This window comes from Salmo salar, chromosome 02 (genome assembly GCF_965601325.2).
Source record: "Salmo salar chromosome 02, fSalSal1, whole genome shotgun sequence".
In the NCBI taxonomy this organism is placed as follows: domain Eukaryota; kingdom Metazoa; phylum Chordata; class Actinopteri; order Salmoniformes; family Salmonidae; genus Salmo; species Salmo salar.
In genome coordinates this window covers 32,876,247-32,898,522 of record NC_138292.1, presented here as the reverse complement: position 1 = coordinate 32,898,522, position 22,276 = coordinate 32,876,247, and the positions used below count along the sequence as shown (strand labels likewise).

At 44.4% G+C, this 22,276-nt stretch overlaps 1 protein-coding gene across 1 annotated transcript in view; it reads right to left on the bottom strand.

The window, feature by feature from the left end:
* Positions 1-3,024: 3,024 nt before the first annotated feature.
* Positions 3,025-22,276, bottom strand: part of LOC106580009 (ubiquitin carboxyl-terminal hydrolase MINDY-3) — a 51,249-nt gene continuing 31,997 nt past the window's right edge. The window contains exons 12-15 of the mRNA XM_014160548.3: positions 21,027-21,102; positions 6,636-6,723; positions 4,142-4,213; positions 3,025-4,034 (exon numbers count right to left, since the gene is read on the bottom strand). Of these exons, the coding sequence (XP_014016023.3) occupies positions 3,885-4,034; positions 4,142-4,213; positions 6,636-6,723; positions 21,027-21,102 (386 nt within the window). The 3' untranslated portion in view covers positions 3,025-3,884. The remainder of the gene's footprint in view (positions 4,035-4,141; positions 4,214-6,635; positions 6,724-21,026; positions 21,103-22,276) is intronic.

Genomic DNA, 22,276 nt, shown 5'->3' with positions numbered 1-22,276 from the left:
GCCCACATCACTCCTCCAGTGTGTGTGTGTGTGTCATGTGTGTGTGTTCCTGCATTAACTCAGTCTGCTCCTAATCAGCATCAGGAGAGTTTTAATTAAATCTGAACTTTAGAATGTTTGTTATCAAAAGACAGAAAGTCTCATATAGTCATAGTGAGCTGTAAAACTGACTGTGTGCTGGGGAGTACTGCTCTTTCTCAGCTGTTATGAGGAACATGTTTAGGAGGAGCTTTATGTCCATTTGTGTTGGAGAAACATGACTTATGTGGACCACATTGTCCAAACATCTGTGATCTGTAATGACCTTAGTAACAATTTATTTAGCTATGGACCAAAATGAAACGTATGTGTTTCTATGTTACTGTGTGCGTGTGTAGAGTTAGGATGTTACTGTAAACCACTTCTTTATATTTTCAGACAAGTGATATGAACCAGGTGGGGTTGTGTATGTTGTGTGTGTCTGAGTGTGTGTGTTATAGAATCTGAGGCTGCATGGTGATGAGAGGGAGTCACAGTGAACAACCTTGACCTACCAGATGGAGAATTCAGACAAGTTTCCCCAACTCTCCTTAACCCCTCCCCCTCGCATGCCCTCTTCCTCCTTTACCCCTCCCTCTCTTTCCCTCTGCTGTTCTCAATCTCTTTCCTTACGTCTCTCTGCACTCCTCTTGCTGTCCGTACCTCTCTCTCCGTCTCAATCTACCCCTTCCCTCCCTCCCTTCTAATGTCAACTCAGAAAAAAAGAAATGTCCTCTCACTGTCAACTGCGTTTATTTTCAGCAAACTTAACATGTGTAAATATTTGTGTGAACATAACAAGATTCAACAACTGAGACATAAACTGAACAAGTTCCACAGACATGTGACTAACAGAAATGTCATAATGTGTCCCTGAACAATGGGGGGGGGGGGGGGGGGGGGAAATCAAAAGTAACAGTCAGTATCTGGTGTGGCCAGCAGCTGCATTAAGTACTGCAGTGCATCACCTCCTCATTGACTGACCAGATTTGCCAGTTCTTGCTGTGAGATGTTACCCCACTCTTCCACCAAGGCACCTGCAAGTTCCCAGACATTCCTGGGGGGAATGGCTCTAGCCCTCACCCTCAGAAATAACAGGTCCCAGAGGTGCTCAATGGGATTGAGATCCGGGCTCTTCGCTGGCCATGGCAGAACACTGACATTCCTGTCTTGCAGGAAATCACGCAGTGTGGCTGGTGGCATTGTCATGCTGGAGGGTCATGTCAGGATGAGCCTGCAGGAAGGGTACCACATGAGGGAGGAGGATGTCTTCCCTGTAACACACAGCGTTGAGATTGCCTGCAATGACAACAAGCTCAGTCCGATGATGCTGTGACACACCGCCCAAGACCATGACGGACCCTCCACCTCCAAATCGATCCCGCTCAAGAGTACAGGCCTCTGTATAACGCTCATTCCTTTGACAATAAACACGAATCCGACCATCACCCCTGGTGAGACAAAACCACGACTCGTCAGTGAAGAGCACTTTTTGCCAGTCCTGTCTGGTCCAGCGACGGTGGGCTTGTGCCCATAGGCGACGTTGTTGCTGGTGATGTCTGGTGAGGACCTGCCTTACAACAGGCCTACAAGCCCTCAGTCCAGCCTCTCTCAGCCTATTGCGGACAGTCTGAGCACTGATGGTGGGATTGTGCGTTCCTGGTGTAACTCGGGCAGTTGTCATCCTGTACCTGTCCCGCAGGTGTGATGTTCGGATGTACCGATCCTGTGCAGGTCTTCTTACACGTGGTCTGCCACTGCGAGGCCGATCAGCTGTCCGTCCTGTCTCCCTGTAGCTCTGTCTTAGGTGTCTCACAGTACGGACATTGCAATTTATTGCCCTGGCCACATCTGCAGTCCTCATGCCTCCTGGCAGCATGCCTAAGTCACGTTTACGCAGATGAGCAGGGACCCTGGGCATCTTTCTTTTGGTGTTTTTCAGAGTCAGTAGAAAGGCCTCTTTAGTGTCCTACGTTTTCATAACTGTGACCTTAATCCACAGGTTAATTATGGTTAATTGAACAAGCATGGGAAACAGTGTTTAAACCCTTTACAATGAAGATCTGTGAAGTGATTTGGATTTTTGCAAATTATCTTTGAAATACAGGGACCTGAAAAAGGGATGTTTCTTTTTTTTTCCTGAGTTAATGTCAGTGTTGAACTCCAGAGACAGATGGAACCATAGTGGCTCATTACATTACAGACGAGCATATGGTCTCACACATGCATATGGTGACCAACAACAGACAGACACAAACATAAAATGTACCGTGCCTGTGTACCCGCCATTCTCATAGAGCACATATGCTGTGTGAAGCATGTTTCTTCTTGCTGTGTGCAGGCATTCAGAGGTGAAGGACAGTTTAACCCAGTGTACACACACACACGTGAACAGCACTCTTAAAATTGCCCTTTTGAACAATGTTGATAGAGAGGTGGACTGTTCTTTCTCAACTGCTTTCGTGTAAATCCAAGATGAACAGAATGAAAAGAGAGAGACTTCAGATATTCAACAAGATATCAGTTTTTACAAACTTCACCTGGCGAGGATACACGTGTGTGCGTGTACACACACAGAGAGGACTAGAACAAGAGTAGTGCTCCTCTTTTTGGTGTGCCTGTGTTATGATGGTCCCTCACCAGGTAAAAGCATTCTAATTTGTATCAGTTTCAGTGTGCGCTCAATAGTTCAACCATCCGTAATTTTTCTCTCCTCTATCTCCCAGTCTCATCCAACAAACACACAGATATCCCCTTTCCAATAACACACATACACCACACAGACTGACACACATGCAAGCACATACATACAGGCCATGTTCGAGAGCATTCTGTTCAAATAAATGATGAATTGTGGGTAAACTGTGACTGACTGATCTACAAACAATAATGAGTAGTTACTTATGATGCAAGTAGACAGATGGTTAGGTGAGACTATGATGCAAGGTGATGTGTAGATTAGTCATTTGGCAGTCACCTGCAACATCGAACAAGCCCACACACAAGTGAAGAAAAAAGGGTTTATTAGTTTGGGGGGGGGGGGGGGGGGGCAATAAATACATGAATACCATATCACTTCCTGTGTTGGTATGAAAAGAGAAGTCACTCAAAGTGTAAAACCAGCCAAAGATTCTAGTCCCAGGTCAAACCACTAAACAGGAGGAATTTCCTCATACCGCTGCTGTGATTGGTCCCTTTATGCTGTAAACACCAGGGTGTATGTATGTGTGTGCGTTACCCTTTTACTCTAATCTCCTGTGAAAACCCTTGAGGCTAGTTTCCCAGCCCCAGATTTAGGCTGCTCCTGGACTATTTCAATGGAGAGAATGCAGTAAACCTTATCTGGGTCAGGGATACCCTGCCTCAGTACTAAGAGGTCAAACTAACTCAGCGGTAGTTAGAATAGGAGCGTGTGTGTGTGTGTTTCGCGAAAAGCTTTGGTTGTTTCTCTTTAACAGTCAGACAGCTGGGTGGTACAGAAGCATAGTTCCAGTCAGTCAGTTACAGGTTTACATCCAACGAGGTCAGCTGTCTCCTTTATATGTAGTTCTTATTAGGTGAATATATCCCAGAGTATAAAACAGAGTCATCTATAGAGTGACAATAAGTATTTCAGCTTTTTACAACAAACCAAAAACATCCTGTGACTTATTTTACAGTCATGTAAAACACAACAGCATTAACAGTAAACAAGTGTCTATGTCAAGTGTGTGTAGTGGCGTATATGTTCTGTGTGTTTTTCTCCTGCCCAGGACAGTGAGCAAATTCCCGTGTGTGTGCAGCAGTGTACATGTACTGTGTGTCTCAGTCTTTGTGGCCTTCTTTGCTGTAGAGATCAGTCAGTCCTCTACCACCCTAGCAGTGAGTTAGTTAAGTGAAGGGGAGCGTTCAGTATTCCATAGCAGTTCTATGTAGGGCCACTTGGTCTGGAGGCAGCGCTTCACTGGAGTGTCATCTGTCCTCACCATGGGGTCCTCAAAGCCCAGGACCAGGGCTGTACCCTGCGCATACTCCACCTGACAAAGAGAAACACACAGTCAGTCAGTATGCACACACCTTACATTCTCATAGTGGTGTGACAGTGTCAGGCTGTTTTAGGTGTGTGTGTGTGTATATATCTTACCCTCTCGTTGTGGTTGGACTGTTTCAGGCCATTGTAGTGGTAGACAGGGAAGGAATCTGGGATTCCAGTATCCTGTAAACACAATATATACTGCTCAAAAAAATAAAGGGAACACTTAAACAACACATCCTAGATCTGAATGAAATAAATAATCTTATTAAATACTTTTTTCTTTACATAGTTGAATGTGCTGACAACAAAATCACAAAAATAATCAATGGAAATCCAATTTATCAACCCATGGAGGTCTGGATTTGGAGTCACACTCAAAATGAAAGTGGAAAACCACACTACAGGCTGATCCAACTTTGATGTAATGTCCTTAAAACAAGTCAAAATGAGGCTCAGTAGTGTGTGTGGCCTCCACGTGCCTGTATGACCTCCCTACAATGCCTGGGCATGCTCCTGATGAGGTGGCAGATGGTCTCCTGAGGGATCTCCTCCCAGACCTGGACTAAAGCATCCGCCAACTCCTGGACAGTCTGTGGTGCAACGTGGCGTTGGTGGATGGAGCGAGACATGATGTCCCAGATGTGCTCAATTGGATTCAGGTCTGGGGAACGGGCGGGCCAGTCCATAGCATCAATGCCTTCCTCTTGCAGGAACTGCTGACACACTCCAGCCACATGAGGTCTAGCATTGTCTTGCATTAGGAGGAACCCAGGGCCAGCCGCACCAGTATATGGTCTCACAAGGGGTCTGAGGATCTCATCTCGGTACCTAATGGCAGTCAGGCTACCTCTGGCGAGCACATGGAGGGCTGTGCGGCCCCCCAAAGAAATGCCACCCCACACCATGACCGACCCACCGCCAAACCGGTCATGCTGGAGGATGTTGCAGGCAGCAGAACGTTCTCTACGGCGTCTCCAGACTGTCACGTCTGTCACGTGCTCAGTGTGAACCTGCTTTCATCTGTGAAGAGCACAGGGCACCAGTGGCGAATTTGCCTATCTTGGTGTTCTCTGGCAAATGCCAAACGTCCTGCACGGTGTTGGGCTGTAAGCACAACCCCCATCTGTGGACGTCGGGCCCTCATACCACCCTCATGGAGTCTGTTTCTGACCGTTTGAGCAGACACATGCACATTTGTGGCCTGCTGGAGGTCATTTTGCAGGGCTCTGGCAGTGCTTCTCCTGCTCCTCCTTGCACAAATGCGGAGGTAGCGGTCCTGCTGCTGGGTTGTTGCCCTCCTACGGCCTCCTCCACATCTCCTGATGTACTGGCCTGTCTCCTGGTAGCGCCTCCATGCTCTGGACACTACGCTGACAGACACAGCAAACCTTCTTGCCACAGCTCGCATTGATGTGCCATCCTGGATGAGCTGCACTACCTGAGCCACTTGTGTGGGTTGTAGACTCCGTCTCATGCTACCACTAGAGTGAAAGCACCGCCAGCATTCAAAAGTGACCAAAACATCAGCCAGGAAGCATAGGAACTGAGAAGTGGTCTGTGGTCCCCACCTGCAGAACCACTCCTTTATTGGGGGTGTCTTGCTAATTGCCTATAATTTCCACCTGTTGTCTATTCCATTTGCACAACAGCATGTGAAATTTATTGTCAATCAGTGTTGCTTCCTAAGTAGACAGTTTGATTTCACAGAAGTGTGATTGACTTGGAGTTACATTGTGTCGTTTAAGTGTTCCCTTTATTTTTTTGAGCAGTGTATAAACCAGTTAACAATCATGGGGTCATCTCTGGGGTGTGTGTGTGTGTGTGTGTGTGTGTGTGTGTGTGTGTGTGTGTGTGTGTGTGTGTGTGTCGATAACTCTGCTCTGGAAGATGTGTATATCGGAACCCACAGTTTGACTAGAGAACATTCTCTAACCCAGACAATTCAGCATACTTTAGCCTGAAACCCATAACCCACATATGTGTGTGTGTGCGAATGCGTACGCATGTGAAACCCTAACCCCAATCCCACAGAACAGCCTATATTAGAAACCAGTCAATAACGACACAGGCCAAAACACTTTGTTGGGACGTTCCAGAATGCTAATAGACTGTGTGAGTGTGTTTATGTGAAACCATAACCTCAGTCTGTGTGTGTGTGTGTGTCTCCAGTTGGCTAATGGCAGTATAATTTCTTTGTGGCCGAGGGCCATTCCTCTGGTGAGTCCCCGAAGCCCTGATCACTTTAACACACTTCCCGCTCCTCTCTCTTTGTCCCCACCTCGCTCGCCCACCTCCCTTTCCCCACCTCTTTCTCTTTGCCTCTCGCTCTCCCACTCTTCAGAAATGGTTCCCTGCCACTGAGACCCTGTCTGAGCAGGGGTTTGTGTAAATATATATTTAAACATTTCGGTCACCATTGTATTGCTGTAAAAGATTTGATTCAACAAATTCATATCCATCGTCAGCCACAAAGCACTAACAAAACGGAAGCGCTCATGTACGTACATGCATACACCAAAGATATTTCTTGTTTATCGGTCTTCGCAGTTTGTTTTATGGATATTGCTGCAGCTTTGAAGTATCTTAGCTCCTCTTCAGTTACCTGATCAGGGAAGAACTCCAGGAGGAACGGAGCCAGCAGCACGATCCCCAAGCCCTCTGGATCCAACTTACTCTTCATCAGACTCACACTGGAGAGGGAGCGAGGGAGAGAAAGAGAGGAAAGAGTTACTTTTGTCAGACATTTCAACATGATCTTATAATCTAAGCACAGCAATGAGACATATCTCCAATTCTTCAGAAAACCTAAAAAAAAATTTTAAAAAAAAAAATTGGCCCCGTTTTAAAGCAATGATAAAACTTGTGTCCGATGGAGGGAGAGAAGGGGGAGAGAAAGGGGGTACTGAGAAGGGACATTGGGAGAGAGATAGAGGAAGGGCAAGGGTGGAGGTGAGGAGGAGGGAAGGGGTGAGGGAAGGCGATGGGGTGCAGGTGAGGACAAGGGGTGCAAGTGAGGAGAGGCCGAAGGGGTGGAGAAGAGGTGAGGAGGAAGGGTGGAGCTGAGGAAGGAGGGGGTGCTGGTAGTGAGAAGGGCTGTCTGAGGTATAAATGTGCCATGTTCTGTGTAAAATATTTGGTGTAAGAAAGCGAACACTGGAGAAATGTACGGTAACCTCGTCTGATGAGTTCTGGTGTGTGTGTGTATATATGTGTGTGTGTGTGTGTGTACAGAAATAGTGCGGCGATACTAAATATACCACTAGACATTCCTGTGTTAGAGCAGTAATATTATTCTTTTTCCACAGTGATAACAGAGAAACATTTCCCTTTTAAGGCAGAAATAAGAGTGTTACATGCCCAGACACAGAGGCTGATAACCCAGTTAAGACAGTGTGTGTGGGTTTGTGTGTCATCTGATGTTGCAGTCAGAAATAATCCTCCGCATTGTCATTAACAGCAGACTCCTACATTTCCTCAGTGAAAACAACATCCTGAGCAAATATCTAAATTGGCTTTTTACAAAGTCACCATACGACAGACCAGATATTCACCCTACACATCCTAATTGACAAACAAACAAAACAAAAGCAAAGTATTATCATGCTTTGTTGATTTCCAAAAAGCTTTCAACTCAATTTGTCATGAGGGTCTGCTATATAAATTGATAGAAAGCGGTGTTAAAAAAAAATACAACATAAAATCCATGTACAGTCGTGGCCAAAAGTTGTGAATGACACAAATATTAATTTCCACAAAGTTTGCTGCTTCAGTGTCTTTAGATATTTTTGTCAGATGTTACTATGGAATAGTGAAGTATAATTACAAGCATTTCATAAGTGTCAAAGGCTTTTATTGACAATTACATGAAGTTGATGCAAAGAGTCAATATTTGCAGTGTTGACCCTTCTTTTTCAAGACCTCTGCAATCCGCCCTTGCATGCTGTCAATTAACTTCTGGGCCACATCCTGACTGATGGCAGCCCATTCTTGCATAATCAATGCTTGGAGTTTGTCAGAATTTGTGGGTTGTTGTTTGTCCACCCGCCTCTTGAGGATTGACCACAAGTTCTCAATGGGATTAAGGTCTGGGGTGTTTCCTGGCCATGGACCCAAAATATTGATGGTTTTGTTCCCCGAGCCACTTATTGCCTTATGGCAAGGTGCTCCATCATGCTGGGAAAGGCATTGTTCATCACCAAACTGTTCCTGGATGGTTGGGAGAAGTTGCTCTCGGAGGATGTGTTGGTACCACTCTTTATTCATGGAGGTGTTCTTAGGCAGAATTGTGAGTGGGCCCACTCCCTTGGCTGAGAAGCAACCCCACACATGAATGGTCTCAGGATGCTTTACTGTTGGCATGACACAGGACTGATGGTAGCGCTCATCTTGTCTTCTTCGGACAAGCTTTTTTCCAGATGCCCCAAAATCGGAAAGGGGATTCAGAGAAAATGACTTTACCCCAGTCCTCAGCAGTCCAATCCCTGTACCTTTTGCAGAATATCAGTCTGTCCCTGATGTTTTTCCTGGAGAGAAGTGGCTTCTTTGCTGCCCTTCTTGACACCAGGCCATCCTCCAAAAGTCTTTGCCTCACTGTGCATGCAGATGCGCACTCACCTGCCTGCTGCCATTACTGAGCAAGCTCTGGTGGTGCCCCGATCCCGCACCTGAATCAACTTTAGGAGACGGTCTTGGCGCTTGGACTTTCTTGGGCGCCCTGAAGCCTTCTTCACAACAATTGAACAGCTCTCCTTGAAGTTCTTGATGATCCAATAAATGGTTGATTTAGGTGTAATCTTACTGGAAGCAATATCCTTGCCCGTGAAGCCCTTTTTGTGCAAAGCAATGATGACGGCACGTGTTTCCTTGCAGGTAACCATGGTTGACAGAGGAAGAACAATGATTCCAAGCACCACCCTCCTTTTGAAGCTTCCAGTCTGTTATTCGACCTCAATCAGCATGACAGAGTGATCTCCAGCCTTGTCCTTATCAACACTCACACCTGTGTTAATGAGAGAATCACTGACATGTCAACTGGTCCTTTTGTGGCAGGGCTGAAATACAGTGGAAATGTTTTTGGGGGATTCAGTTCATTTGCATGGCAAAGAGGAACTTTGCAATTAATTGCAATTCATCTGATCACTCTTCATAACATTCTGGAGTATATGCAAATTGCCATCATACAAACTGAGGCAGCAGACTGTGAAAATGAATATGTGTGTCATTCTCAAAACTTTTGGCCACGACTGTACACAAACAAGTGTGCGGTTAAAATTGGCAAAAAAGACAGATTTCTTTCCTCAGGGCTGTGGGGTATGACAGGGATGCAGCTTTAGCCCCACTCTCCAACATACACTGAGTGTACAAACCATTATGCTCTTTCCAGGTCAGACTGACCAAGTGAACCCAGGTGAAAGCTATGATCCCTTATTGATGTCACAAATTAAATCCACTTCAATTAGTATAGATAAATGTCAGGAGAAAGGTACAAAAATTACTTTTAAGCCTCTAGACAATTCAGTCATGGATTGTGTATGTGTGCCATTCAGGGGGTTCATGGGCAAGACAAAATATTTAAGTTCCTTTGAATGAGGTATGGCAATAGATGCCAGGGGCACTGGTTTGTGTCAAGCGCTGCTGGATTTTTCATACTCAACAGTTTCCTGTGTGTATCAAGAATGGTCCACCACCCAAAGGACATCCAGCCAACTTGACAACTGTGAGAAGCATTGGTGTCAACATGGGCCTGTGGAACGCTTGACACCTTGTACAGTCCATGGCCCGACAAATTGCAACTCAATATTAGGCAGGTGTTCTAAATGTTTTGTACACATCGAACGAATTGGCAAGGGCACTATAACAGTCTGCAGCACCCAGCCTCACTCTACTAGAATCTGAAGTCAAATGTCTATCATTTGCTGATGATCTGGTGCTTTTGTCCCCAACCAAGGAGAGCTTACAGCAGCACCAAGATCTTCTGCACAGATTCTGTCAGACCTGGACCCTGGCAGTATGCTTGGGAGGTATCCAGATTGTCATACCAACCTTGTGCCACCCTGGGATATTCAGTAATACCAGCACTGAACACAAGGGGCGCCATTTTCAAACCCCACTGCAATCCGAAGGTTAGCAATGCTAACAAGTACATGTAAAATCCCATAGAGAATGCTAACGACCGCAGTGCAAATATTTGACCTAAACTCTTCGCAGGACAGACATCCCAGCTCAAAGTTATACAACTAACTCAAATTCTACTCACAGTTTACCTAACGAAAAAAACTAGACAAAGGCTCTTGATCCAGTTCCTTTTTTTACATTTCGCTAATTAAATTACTTCACCAATCAGTGCGGATAGAGCAGGCAAGCTAGTTGTTTACGTGCGTGATGGACTGAAAAGTGTAGCCTACGGCGCAAGATGCGACAGAAATTTTGCGGGTGGGGAGAGAGAGAGGGTTGCAGGGATGCAAACTAGTCACCTTTCAGTGAAATTTGACGTTTTGAATCTAAAATAGGTAGAGCCGATGGGGGGGTTGGATCACTACTGTAAGCTAATGAGTGATGCGCATTTGGAGCAATACTGGCTGCTATATCCAAGGCTCAGCCCATCGTTCACATAACAGAATGCTATGTATGGGGGGTGATAAGGGACAAAGATAAGCCTAGGGAACCGTACCACATGACACCAACGCCTTACTAACGTTTGTGTGACTCCAGCGTTAAGTGTTAATGAAAGTCATAATGTGCATAGTTTATATTAATTAAATCTCAACCATAAATGTTAGAAACGTACCATTTTTCCTGTGCAAGCAGACATTCCGACGTAGCCTCCTTGAGCTATAGCGTAGCCTATGGCTTGTGTATTTCCTGTTATCGCTAATGGCCTAGAAAAAAAGCCCAATCTATAGATGATCTTGCTTTCCCTCAACAGCACATGGCATGTTATGTTATCTTATCTCGCTGTATACAGATCTAAATGTTGTTAGCCAAATCACAGACTGTGTTGTTACCAGTTCCACATCAAACAACCAATAAGAGTTGTGTCCACGGCTTTCAGAGGAGTTCATAGGTGCTATTCGGGCTCCTTGGAATGTCCACACCTATCAACTATAAATGTAAATTGGTTAAGTTTAGTGTTAGTTCAGGATAAGGACGTCCCAAGGAATCCGGATTGCAGTGACCGTTCATAGAGTGAGAGACTGGCACGCTATTTGAGAGCTAGGCGGCAACAGACATAATTGTTTGTATTTAATTTTTTATTACATTTTTTTTTTTTTTTAAAGTGGCAGAAGTCATTTTCAAGTGTCTGTCCCAGGTAGTTTCTTTATTAGAGATGATTAAAATAAATACCAAGATGTCCTTGATCCAACTGAGAAGTAAGTAGGCTATATTTAAGTTGTGATATTGTTAGGAAATATTTAGGTCTACTGTGTTAAGGCAAATGTGGTTTATTTGAAAATTATTTTTTGTTGATAACGTATTGTTGAAAGCACGTAGGTAATATTATTTACTGTATCGATAGCGGAGTAGGCTAGTGTACAATAACGTCATTTGATGTGCTAGTATTATTTATTTAATGGATTAATTCAATTGTAAATAAAATAACTACTTTTCACTGAAGGGAAACTAGGTACAACATGCAACTTCAATGGGAGACCTAAATTCATGCCTGACAATATCACAACGGTATCCTAATATAGTGTGGCTACAGTAGTAGCCTATTCTACAACAATGTAACTATGTGCTAGTATTATTCATCTAATTGATAAATTAAATTGTAAATGTGGACGGGTACGTCATTTCATTCAGTGATTACGTTATTGTACAAGGTAGATACAGGAGTAGTCTATAGCCTACAATAATAATGTAATTGAATGTGCTGTAGTATCATTTATTTAATTGATGAATACAAATTGTAAATGGGGATAGTAGGCTACTTCATTCAGCATCACTGCAGCTGTTCTACCCACCACCCACACTGATCTCCCTCCACAAGCAACCACATCCTCTTCTTCTGTTCAACTAATTTGCCACCACACTGAAAATGACTGTACATATACCCCTGTGCCCATCTCAGTGTAACATGATCCATCCAAGGCCTTAGCTGGGTGCATAAAATGTGAGAAGGCAAAGCAACGCACAATTGTCACAATTCCTGACATTTAATCCAAGTAAAAATTCCCTGTCTTAGGTCAGTTAGGATCACCACCTTATTTTAAGAATGTGAAATGTCAGAATAATAGAGAGAATGATTGATTTCAGCTTTTATTACTTTCATCACATTCCCAGTGGGTCAGAAGTTTACATACACTCAATTAGTATTTGGTAGCATTGCCTTTAAATTGTTTAACTTGGGTCAAACGTTTTGGGTAGCCTTCCACAAGCTTCCCACAATAAATTGGGTGAATTTTGGCCCATTCCTCCTGACAGAGCTGGTGTAACTGAGTCAGGTTTGTAGGTCTCTTTCATCGCAAACGCTTTTTCAGTTCTGCCCACAAATATTCTATAGGACTGAGGTCAGGGCTTTGTGACGGCCACTCCAATACCTTGACTTTGTTGTCCTTAAGCCATTTTGCCACAACTTTGGAAGTATGCTTGGGGTCATTGCCCATTTGGAAGACCCATTTGCGACCAAGCTTTAACTTCCTGACTGATGTCTAGAGATGTTGCTTCAATATATCCACATAATTTCCTTTACTCATGATGCCATCTATTTTGTGAAGTGCACCAGTCCCTCCTGCAGCAAAGCACCCCCACACAACATGAGGCTGCCACCCCCGTCTTCATGGTAGGGATGGTGTTCTTCGGCTTGCAAGCATCTCCCTTTTTCCTCCAAACATAACAATGGTCATTATGGCCAAACAGTTCCATTTTTGTTTCATCAGACCAGAGGACATTTCTCCAAAAAGTACGATCTTTGTCCCCATGTGCCGTTGTAAACCGTAGTCTGGCTTTTTTATGGCGGTTTTGGAGCAGTGGCTTCTTCCTTGCTGAGCGGCCTTTCAGGTTATGTAAATATAGGACTCGTTTTACTGTGGATATAGATACTTTTGTACCGGTTTCCTCCAGCATCTTCACAAGGTCCTTTGCTGTGGTTCTGGGATTGATTTGCACTTTTCGCACCAAAGTACGTTCATCTCTAGGAGACAGGATATTGACCTCATCCCGTCAGTAGAGGATGCCTGGTTATTCTTTAAAAGTGCTTTCCTCACAATCTTAAATAAGCATGCCCCATTCAAAACTGTTTGAACCAGGAACCGATATAGCCCTTGGTTCTGTCCAGACCTGACTGCCCTTGACCAGCATTAGCATCGAATAGCCCCGCGATATGCAACTTTTCAGGGAAGTTAGGAACCAATATACACAGGAAAGCAAAGGCTAGCTTTTTCAAACTGCCTAACAGAAATGTGCATCCTGTAGCACAAACTCCAAAAAGTTCTGGGACACTGAAGTCCATGGAGAATAAGAGCAACGCCTCCCAGCTGCCCACTGCACTGAGGCTAGGAAACACTGTCACCACTGATAAATCCACAATAATTGAGAAGTTCAATAAGCATTTTTCTACAGCTGGCCATGCTTTCCACCTGGCTACCCCTACCCCGGTCAACAGCCTTGCACCCCCCACAGCAACTTGCCCAAGTCTCCCCCATTTCTCGTTCACCCAAATCCAGATAGCTGATGTTCTGAAAGAGCTGCAAAATCTGGACCCCTGCAAATCAGCCGGGCTAGGCAATCTGGACCCTCGCTTTCTAAAATTATCTGCCGAAATTGTTGCAACCCCTATTACTAGCTTGTTCAACCTCTCTTTCGTATCGTCTGAGATTCCCAAAGATTGGAAAGCTGCCATGGTCATCCCCCTCTTCAAAGGGGGAGACACTAGACCCAAACTGCTACAGACCTATATCTATCCTACCCTGCCTTTCTAAGGTCTTCGAAAGCCAAGTTAAACAGACCACCGACCATTTCGAATCCCACCGTACCTTCTCCGTTATGTAATCTGGTTTCCGAGCTGGTCATGGTTGCACCTTAGCCACGCTCAAGGTCCTAAACTGTATCATAACCGTCATCGATAAGAAACAATACTGTGCAGCTGTATTCGTCGACCTGGCCAAGGCTTTCAACTCTGTCAATCACCACATTCTTATCGGCAAACTCAACAGCCTTGGTTTATCAAATGACTGCCTCGCCTGGTTCACCAACTACTTCTCAGACAGAGTTCAGTGTATCAAATCGGAGGGCCTGTTGTCCGGACCTCGGGTCTCTATGGGGGTGACACAGGGGTCAATTCTCAGGCCGACTCTCTTCTCTGTATACATCAATGATGTCGCTCTTGCTGCTGGTGATTCTCTGATCCACCTCTACGCAGACGACACCATTCTGTATACTTCTGGCCCTTCTTTGGACACTTAACTAACCTCCAGATGAGCTTCAATGCCATACAACTCTCCTTCCGTGGCCTCCAACTGCTCTTAAATGCAAGTAAAACTAAATGCATGCTCTTCAACCGATCGCTGCCAGCACCTCCCCGCCTGTCCAGCATCACTACACTGGACGGTTCTGACTTAGAATACCTAGATGTCTGGTTAGACTGTCAACTCTCCTTCCAGACTCACATTAAGCATCTTCAAGCCAAAATTAAATCTAGAATCGGCTTCCTATTTCGCAACAAAGCATCCTTCACTCATGCTGCCAAACATACCCTGGTAAAACTGACTATCCTACCGATCCTTGACTTTGGCAACGTCATTTACAAAATAGCCTCCAACACTCTACTCAGCAAATAGGATGTAGTCTATCACAGTGCCATCCGTTTTGTCACCAAAGCCCCATATACTACCAACCACTGCGACCTGTATGCTCTCGTTGGCTGGCCCTCACGTCATATTCGTCGCCAAACCCACTGGATCTAGGTCATCTACAAGTCTTTGCTAGGTAAAGCCCCGCCTTATCTCAGCTCACTGGTCACCATAGCAGGACCCGCCCGTGGCACATGCTCCAGCAGGTATATTTCACTGGTCACCCCCAAAGCCAGTTCCCCCTTTGGCTGCCTTTCCTTCCAGTTCTCTGCTGCCAATGACTGGAACGAAATCCCCTCCCCCCCAAAAAAAATAAATAAAAAAAAATAAAAATCACTGAAGCTGGAGACGCATATCTCCCTCACTAGCTTTAAGCACCAGCTGTCAGAGCAGCTCACAGATCACTGCACATAGCCCATCTGTAAATAGCCCATCCAACTACCTCATCCCTATACTGTTATTTATTTGATTTATTTTGCTCCTTTGCACCCCAGTATCTCTACTTGCACATTCATCTTCTGCACATCTATCACTCGTGTTTAATTGCTATATTGTAATTATTTTGCCACTATGGCCTATTTATTGCCTTACCTCCCTTATCCTACCTTATTTGCACACACTGTATATAGACTTTTTCTATTGTATTCTTGACCATGTTTGTTTACTCCATGTGTAACTCTGTTGTTTGTGTCGCACTGCTTTTCTTTATCTTGGCCAGGTCGCAGTTGTAAATGAGAACTTGTTCTCAACTAGCCTACCTGGTTAAATAAAGGTGAAATAAAAAATAAATAAAAGTAACAATGTGGGGGGGGGGGGGGCATTGAAGTGATATGTTTACTCTGATGCCTGTTTATTCATAAAAAGCAGAAGATGGTAAATAACATTTATCGCAATGGTTAGCCCATGCAAATTAATAGGAATACATTTAGCCTAATTGGTAATAAATATGACGTGGGGGAAAGTCGGGATCTAGTCAGGCTTTTGTTTGCCAAATCCAGATTAAATATAGGTCTTCACGTGTATCAAATATGTAAGCAATTGTGTGCTAAATCAATGACAAACAGCTTAAATGTTAAGGCTTCATCATGATCTGTGATCAAAACAGGCTGGGAATCTCCTGAATATTGTTTTTATCTATTAAGGTGTTTGGTCGATGCATAGACCCATACCGATTGTAACTTTTTGGTATATTGCATAGCTCTACATTATGAAGCATTTAATAAACCAACCACATTTTCCTGTGATCTTTAGGCTGCGCAAGACCTTCGATAGGCTAGTAGACTACGGAAATAATTGTAGAAGTGAAGTGGAGTTGATCATTGTTACAGCCTAGATCACTTTATAAAATCTGGACCGTCGCTTTTCCTATGGCTAAGCAAACAAGTGGTAAAATATGCTTTTTGCATGTCTCGATAACAAGGCCAATATCCTCATATATCCCATCAATTCAAACCCTGCTTTTAACCATAAGATCACCCCACAGAAATGTATAGATGAAGGATTGCATGGTGACAGTGATTGTGTCTGTTAATACCTTAAACTGGGAAGTGGGAGGGAAAATGAGGTCAAATCATGACATCATTGATTTTCTGGTCAGAGAAAGACGCCAGAGATTCCGAGTTGGATGGCTGTTAAAAACAAAACAAAAATCCCAGTCTGAGCTCCCAGAGTTCACAGTTGTCTTGAAAGCACTGAAGTCGGAAGTCAAAGATTGCCGACTTCCGAGTTGTTTTGAATGCGCCACTAGAGACCTAGGCTACCGCCAATAAAGAAGCGGAAAGGGGGATACCTAGTCAGTTGTACAACTGAATGAGTCTTCCGCATTTAACCTAACCCCTCTGAATCAGAGCGGCGCTGCCTTAATTGAAATGCACGTATTCGTCGCCCAGGGAACAGTGGGTTAACTGCCTTGCTCAGGCAAAGAAAATAAAATAATAAAGTTTGTCAGCTTTGGGATTCAATCTTGCAACCTTTCGGTTACTGACCCAACGCTCTAACCACTAGGCTACCAAGATGCCCTCGTGTTTGTATTGATGCGAGAAATAGGCATATCTACACAGTAACGGTGGCTGCAATATCAACTAGCTTGATCATTGTTTTGCATTGAGGTAATAGGCCTATTTTAGCTAAATCGACATATGAAATTGATGAACTAAACAGACACTTAAACGAACACGTGTAGATGTTCATGGTAACATCGTTCATAATAAACTTACACGCAAACTGACCCGTTATGTGACATGAACACTACGTCTACATAACGTGTATGTGTGACATAAACGCATCGGCAGTTTGACGCCTTAGAAACAAACTTGTCTCCATTGACAGTCCATGTTACTTCATGGCGTTATTTTATGGCGCTAGGAAGATGTTAGGTGACTTGGTGAGAGGTATCAGTAGCTTCACAAGGCTTAATTCTGGCATGAATCACCCCCCATAGAATGCAGCGCAACACAGGACTGAAGAAAGAAGAGACAACCAACTTACTAGTTACAGCATCAGCGCGAGCTCAGGAAAGGCAGCTTGCCAGTTACAGCATACGTCCCCTGAACGATAACGAAGAGGTAACGTTAGGTGAGAAGCCTGACCACGGAGAAGGGGGTGAGAAGGTGATGAACCGTACTTCATGAGCTGTAACCAAAAAACTACTGGCATTTGTAAAGTTTGTGGAGACGGAGAAAGTGTGGTGGAAAAAGTATTAGCATTGTTAAGTATCTTGCTAGCTGGATTGAATTCTCTGTAGCTAGCCAGAGAAATGTTGAGCAACATTAGCCAAATCTGATCAAATTATTGAGTTTATGGTGTGAAAATTAGCCTGCTAATAAAGTCAGACAGCTAACAATAGCTAGCCAATGTTACAACATCAGATGAGCCAACATTAGTAACCTAACCAATTCGCTATAGTATTAACTGGTATAAGACTTCTTGCCGTTCAAGTTTTAAAAACAAATTCACCTTTATTTAACCAGGCAAGTTAGTTAAGAACAAATTCTTATTTTCAATGAGGGCCTAGGAACAGTGGGTTAACTGCCATGTTCAGGGGCAGAACGACAGAATTTTACCTTGTCAGCTTAGGGATTCCATCTTGCAACCTTCCGGTTACTAGTCCAACGCTCTAACCACTAGGCTGCGCGTTAGGTGCTTACTGGACCCTGGCAATCTGTGTGAAATGTTAACTAGCTTACAAACTAACCACTTTCTGTTAACTAATGTTACAGTATGTGGTTAATTTTCAGAATGAGAGAATTAGGTGAAAATTTGGCATTGCTGGTTCAACAAGTGGATTCAGGGATCAAGGGTAGATGGGCCTGGCTTAAGCTGGATGCCACTATAGAGGTGAAAGGAACACCACACACTTTCCCTCTTTCTCACTTTTGCTGGCACATTGTAGAACAGATGTCCACAGGCAGAAAGCGTACAATGTAATAATGTGCAGTGTAGCCCAAAAATAAGATGTTTTTTTCCCCCCAAGTGCAACATTTGTGTGTGGTCACAAGCGTTCTATTATAAAGGCTGTCATGGCTAACTGCAATATTAGTGTATTGTTTGTTTCTTAAGACTTGCGTGTCATTTACAGTAAAGTCTAGGCAACAAATAACATTGGATTGCTTTCTTTACATTTTTTTGGTTCACATTAACCACTATTTTACACACAGACTGATCATGTAGATTATATTCTTAGTTTATTTAATTAGTGAAAACCTGCATTTCCCCCTAGCATGGATTTTTTGCATGTTTCAGCGGTTTGCATCCCTGGGGTTGAGGATGAGGCGTGAAGCCCTGGGCAGTTTGTTATGACCTGCATTATATGAATTAGGGTCACAGAATTATACCTAGGAGGAGCGGAGGAACTTCGAATGTCCTGTCAGCTTGCTAGCAAGCTTGTGCTAGCTAATTTCGCTAACAAGCTTGTGTGTGCAGAGCAGCACCAGAATTTAAAAACACGTCTTACAATTTTTTTTTGTTAATAAATCCAACGTGAAACGGGATAACTAGGTCTATAGTATCCGTAACCAGCATTGAACAAGTTAATCCATTCTTCTCTAGCTAATAAAAAAAACTCCCCATCTTCTGAATCAAGCCACAATGTAACATCAGTAGGTTACAGAGGGGGAGGGGCAGGTAACCTTAACAAGCACAGGCAAATATTTTCAGCTTCCAGGCAGATACTGGAGGGCTTTGCATGGACGTTTTGTTGTGGGACTAGATTAACCGGTTCTCATGCTTTTAAAATAACGGTTCTGTTCTCCTGCAAAATGTATGACCATATTAGAGAGGCATATTCCCCTCAGAATACACAGGCCCACAAAGAAATTGAAAACAAATCCATTTTGGTAACTCCCATATCTATTAGGTGAAATACCAGTGTGCCATCACAGCAGCAATATTTGTGACCGGATGCCACACTAAAAGGGCAACCAGTGAAGCACAAACACCATTGTAAATACAAAACTACATGACCAAAAGTATGTGGGCACCTGCTCATCAAACATCTCATTCCAAAATCATGGGCATTAATATGGAGTTGGTCCCCCCTTTGCTGCTATAACAGCCTCCACTCTTCTGGGGAAGGCTTTCCACTAGATGTTGGAACATTGCTGCAGGGACTTGCTTCCATTCAGCCACAAGAACATTAGTGAGGTTGGGCACTGATGTTGGGCGATTAGGCCTGGCTCGCAGTCGGAGTTCCACTTCATCCCAAAGGTGTTCAATGTGGTTGAGGTCAGGGCTCTGTGCAGGCCAGTCAAGTTCTTCCACACCGATCTCGACAAACCATCTGTATCGACCTGTCTTTGTGCATGGGGGCACTTTTATGCTGAAACAGGAAAGGGCCTTCCCCAAACTGTTGCCACAAAGATGGAAGCACAGAATCATCTAGAATGTCATTGTATGCTGTAGCATTAAGATTTCCGTTCACTGGAACTAAGGGGCCAAGCTCGAACCATGAAAAACAACCCCAGACCATTATTCCTCCACCAAACTACAGTTGGCGCTATGCATTGGAGCAGGTAGCGTTCTCTTAGCATCCGCCAAAATTAGATTCGTCTGTCGGACTGCCAGATGGTGAAGCGTGATTCATCACTCCAGAAAACGCATTTCCACTGCTCCAGAGTCCAATGGCAGTGAGCTTTACACCACTCCAGCCGATGCTTGGCACTGGGCATGGTGATCTTAGGCTTGTATGCGGCTGCTCGGCCTTGGAAACCCACAGTTCTTGTGCCGACGTTGCTTCCAGAGGCAGTTTGGAACTCTGTAGTGAGTGTTGCAACCGAGGACAGATGATTTTTACGCACTATGCGCTTCAGCACTCGGCGGCCCCGTTCTGTGAGCTTGTGTGGCCTACCACTTCGCGGCTGAGCTGTTGTTGCTCCTAGTCATTTCTACTTCACAATAACAGCCCTTACAGTTGACTGGGGCAGCTCCAGCAGGGTAGAAATTTGACAAACTGACTTGTTGGAAAGGTGGCATCCTATGATGGTGCCACGTTGAAAGTCACTGAGGTCATCAGTAAGGCCATAGGCTACTGCCAATGTTAATTTCACTTTTGTTTATTATCTATTCCACTTGCTTTGGCAATGTAAACATGTTTCCCATGCCAATAAAGCCCTTTGAATCGAACTATTCCCCACTCTAAACCCTCAATTACATCCTGATGTTTAGTGTTTGTTTATGTGGTGAACTTGTGACACATATCCTCATCAGTCGCACATTTTTAAACACACACTTATCCAGCTAGTTAGAAACATGGTTATAGATGAAACCCTGAAGGCAACATAGCTGTCGAAACGTTTGTTAAATGTATTGCATCGGAGGCGCAGAGTGTGCGGCTTGTCTTTTCTAAGAAATATGGTTATATTCAGCTAACTTTTCTGCCATTGTAACTTGAACTGGTCAGTCTTGTCCCCACAGTGTGAAAGCTGTCCAGGTTGGTGTGGTCAGGTCAGCTGATGACTGATGTAGCCTGACCTTAAGGCGGGGCTAACCCAAACCTTGTTTGAAGCAGCACATTAAAGCATTTCCTCTCAGTCTTCCTGCTAGCAGTTTAATGCCCCCACCCCCCGCCATCATCCCCTGCCCTCTTTCTGGCTTCCTCTGGACGTTTAGTGTTCTCGCTCTCTGGTTCTGTCGGTGTTTTCTCTGCTCTTTACCCAGCAGCAGTGAAACATTAGCTGAGGCGGCTGGACAAGAGCACACACGCTTACTAGTATTCAGGTTCTGAGACGAGGTCTAGTGCCTTCATCACCTCCTCCAACAGACAGTCTGGAATAAAGCCGTTATCTAGAGGGAGAGAAAGAGAATATTTGTCAGAGAATTTTAGTCCAAACACAGCAAGGAGACAGGCCTCAGAGTCCTCAGCAATTCTGTGTCTTTGTTTTCTGGGAGTCATTATCAAAGAGGAGGGGTGAAGAGGGTGCCCCATTATCAGCAAGTCCCAGTGGCACTGAGACAGGACAGGCCTTCATGCAGACTGAACACACAGTTTACATTGTGCTAATGGAGGTAACTCATCACACACAAACACATATGTACACATGCAAGAACACACACGCAAAAGCACGAGTGCCGGCCTTGTCCTCTCCTCTGTCTAACCTACATTCCTCAGCTATGACTTCTCTACCTGAGAGGACCAGCTTTAAACACTACCACGTGTGTACGCGCATGTCCTACCAGTCTATTTAAAACACTAACATATGATTGTGTGTGTGTGTGTGTGTGTGCACGCCACGCTTACAGTATGTGTGTTGTACACACATACTGGGAAGGACTACAGCTGAGTCATAGCTTTACCCTGTTTAAAATTCTGTGTGAAACACTAATGAAGCTGTGTGTTATTGCATGCATGCGAGACCTGTGTGTATGTTATTGCATGCATGGGAGACCTGTGTGTGTGTGTGTTATTGCGTGCATGTGAGACCTGTGTGTGTAAATTTTTGCGTGCATATGGGATGTGTGTACACTCTGGCGCCTCTCTTCTATAACACAGTGAACTGGGCCGACTCTAGATGTGACACTGGCAGATTTATAGGGCTTTGACACTGCTCTCAGCTCTGCTGGTTCTAGTGTGTGTATAAACATCCATATGGCGTAAATGAAAAATCTCACGAAACAGCAGAAACACATCTCAGTGCAGACAGACCTATCAATTTCTCTGTTTCTCCCTCTCTGGTCTGAACGGGTCAGTGTGTTTACTACATATTTGGTGTGGAGGCAACCAGAACAGACAAGACTACTCTCAGCTGGTGGGGCTCACTTTGTTAGAAAATTCAACACAGACAGGCGCACACACCCCCTCAGCCATGTGAAGAGGCATATTGTTCTTATAAACAAGAAATGGAGGAATGTTGTTTACGCCATCAGAAAAGACTCCTGCTGGAACACACACACACACACACATATCAAAGACAGCAACAAACACACAAATGTGTCTGTGCAGGTCTGGTCCATGGGGGGT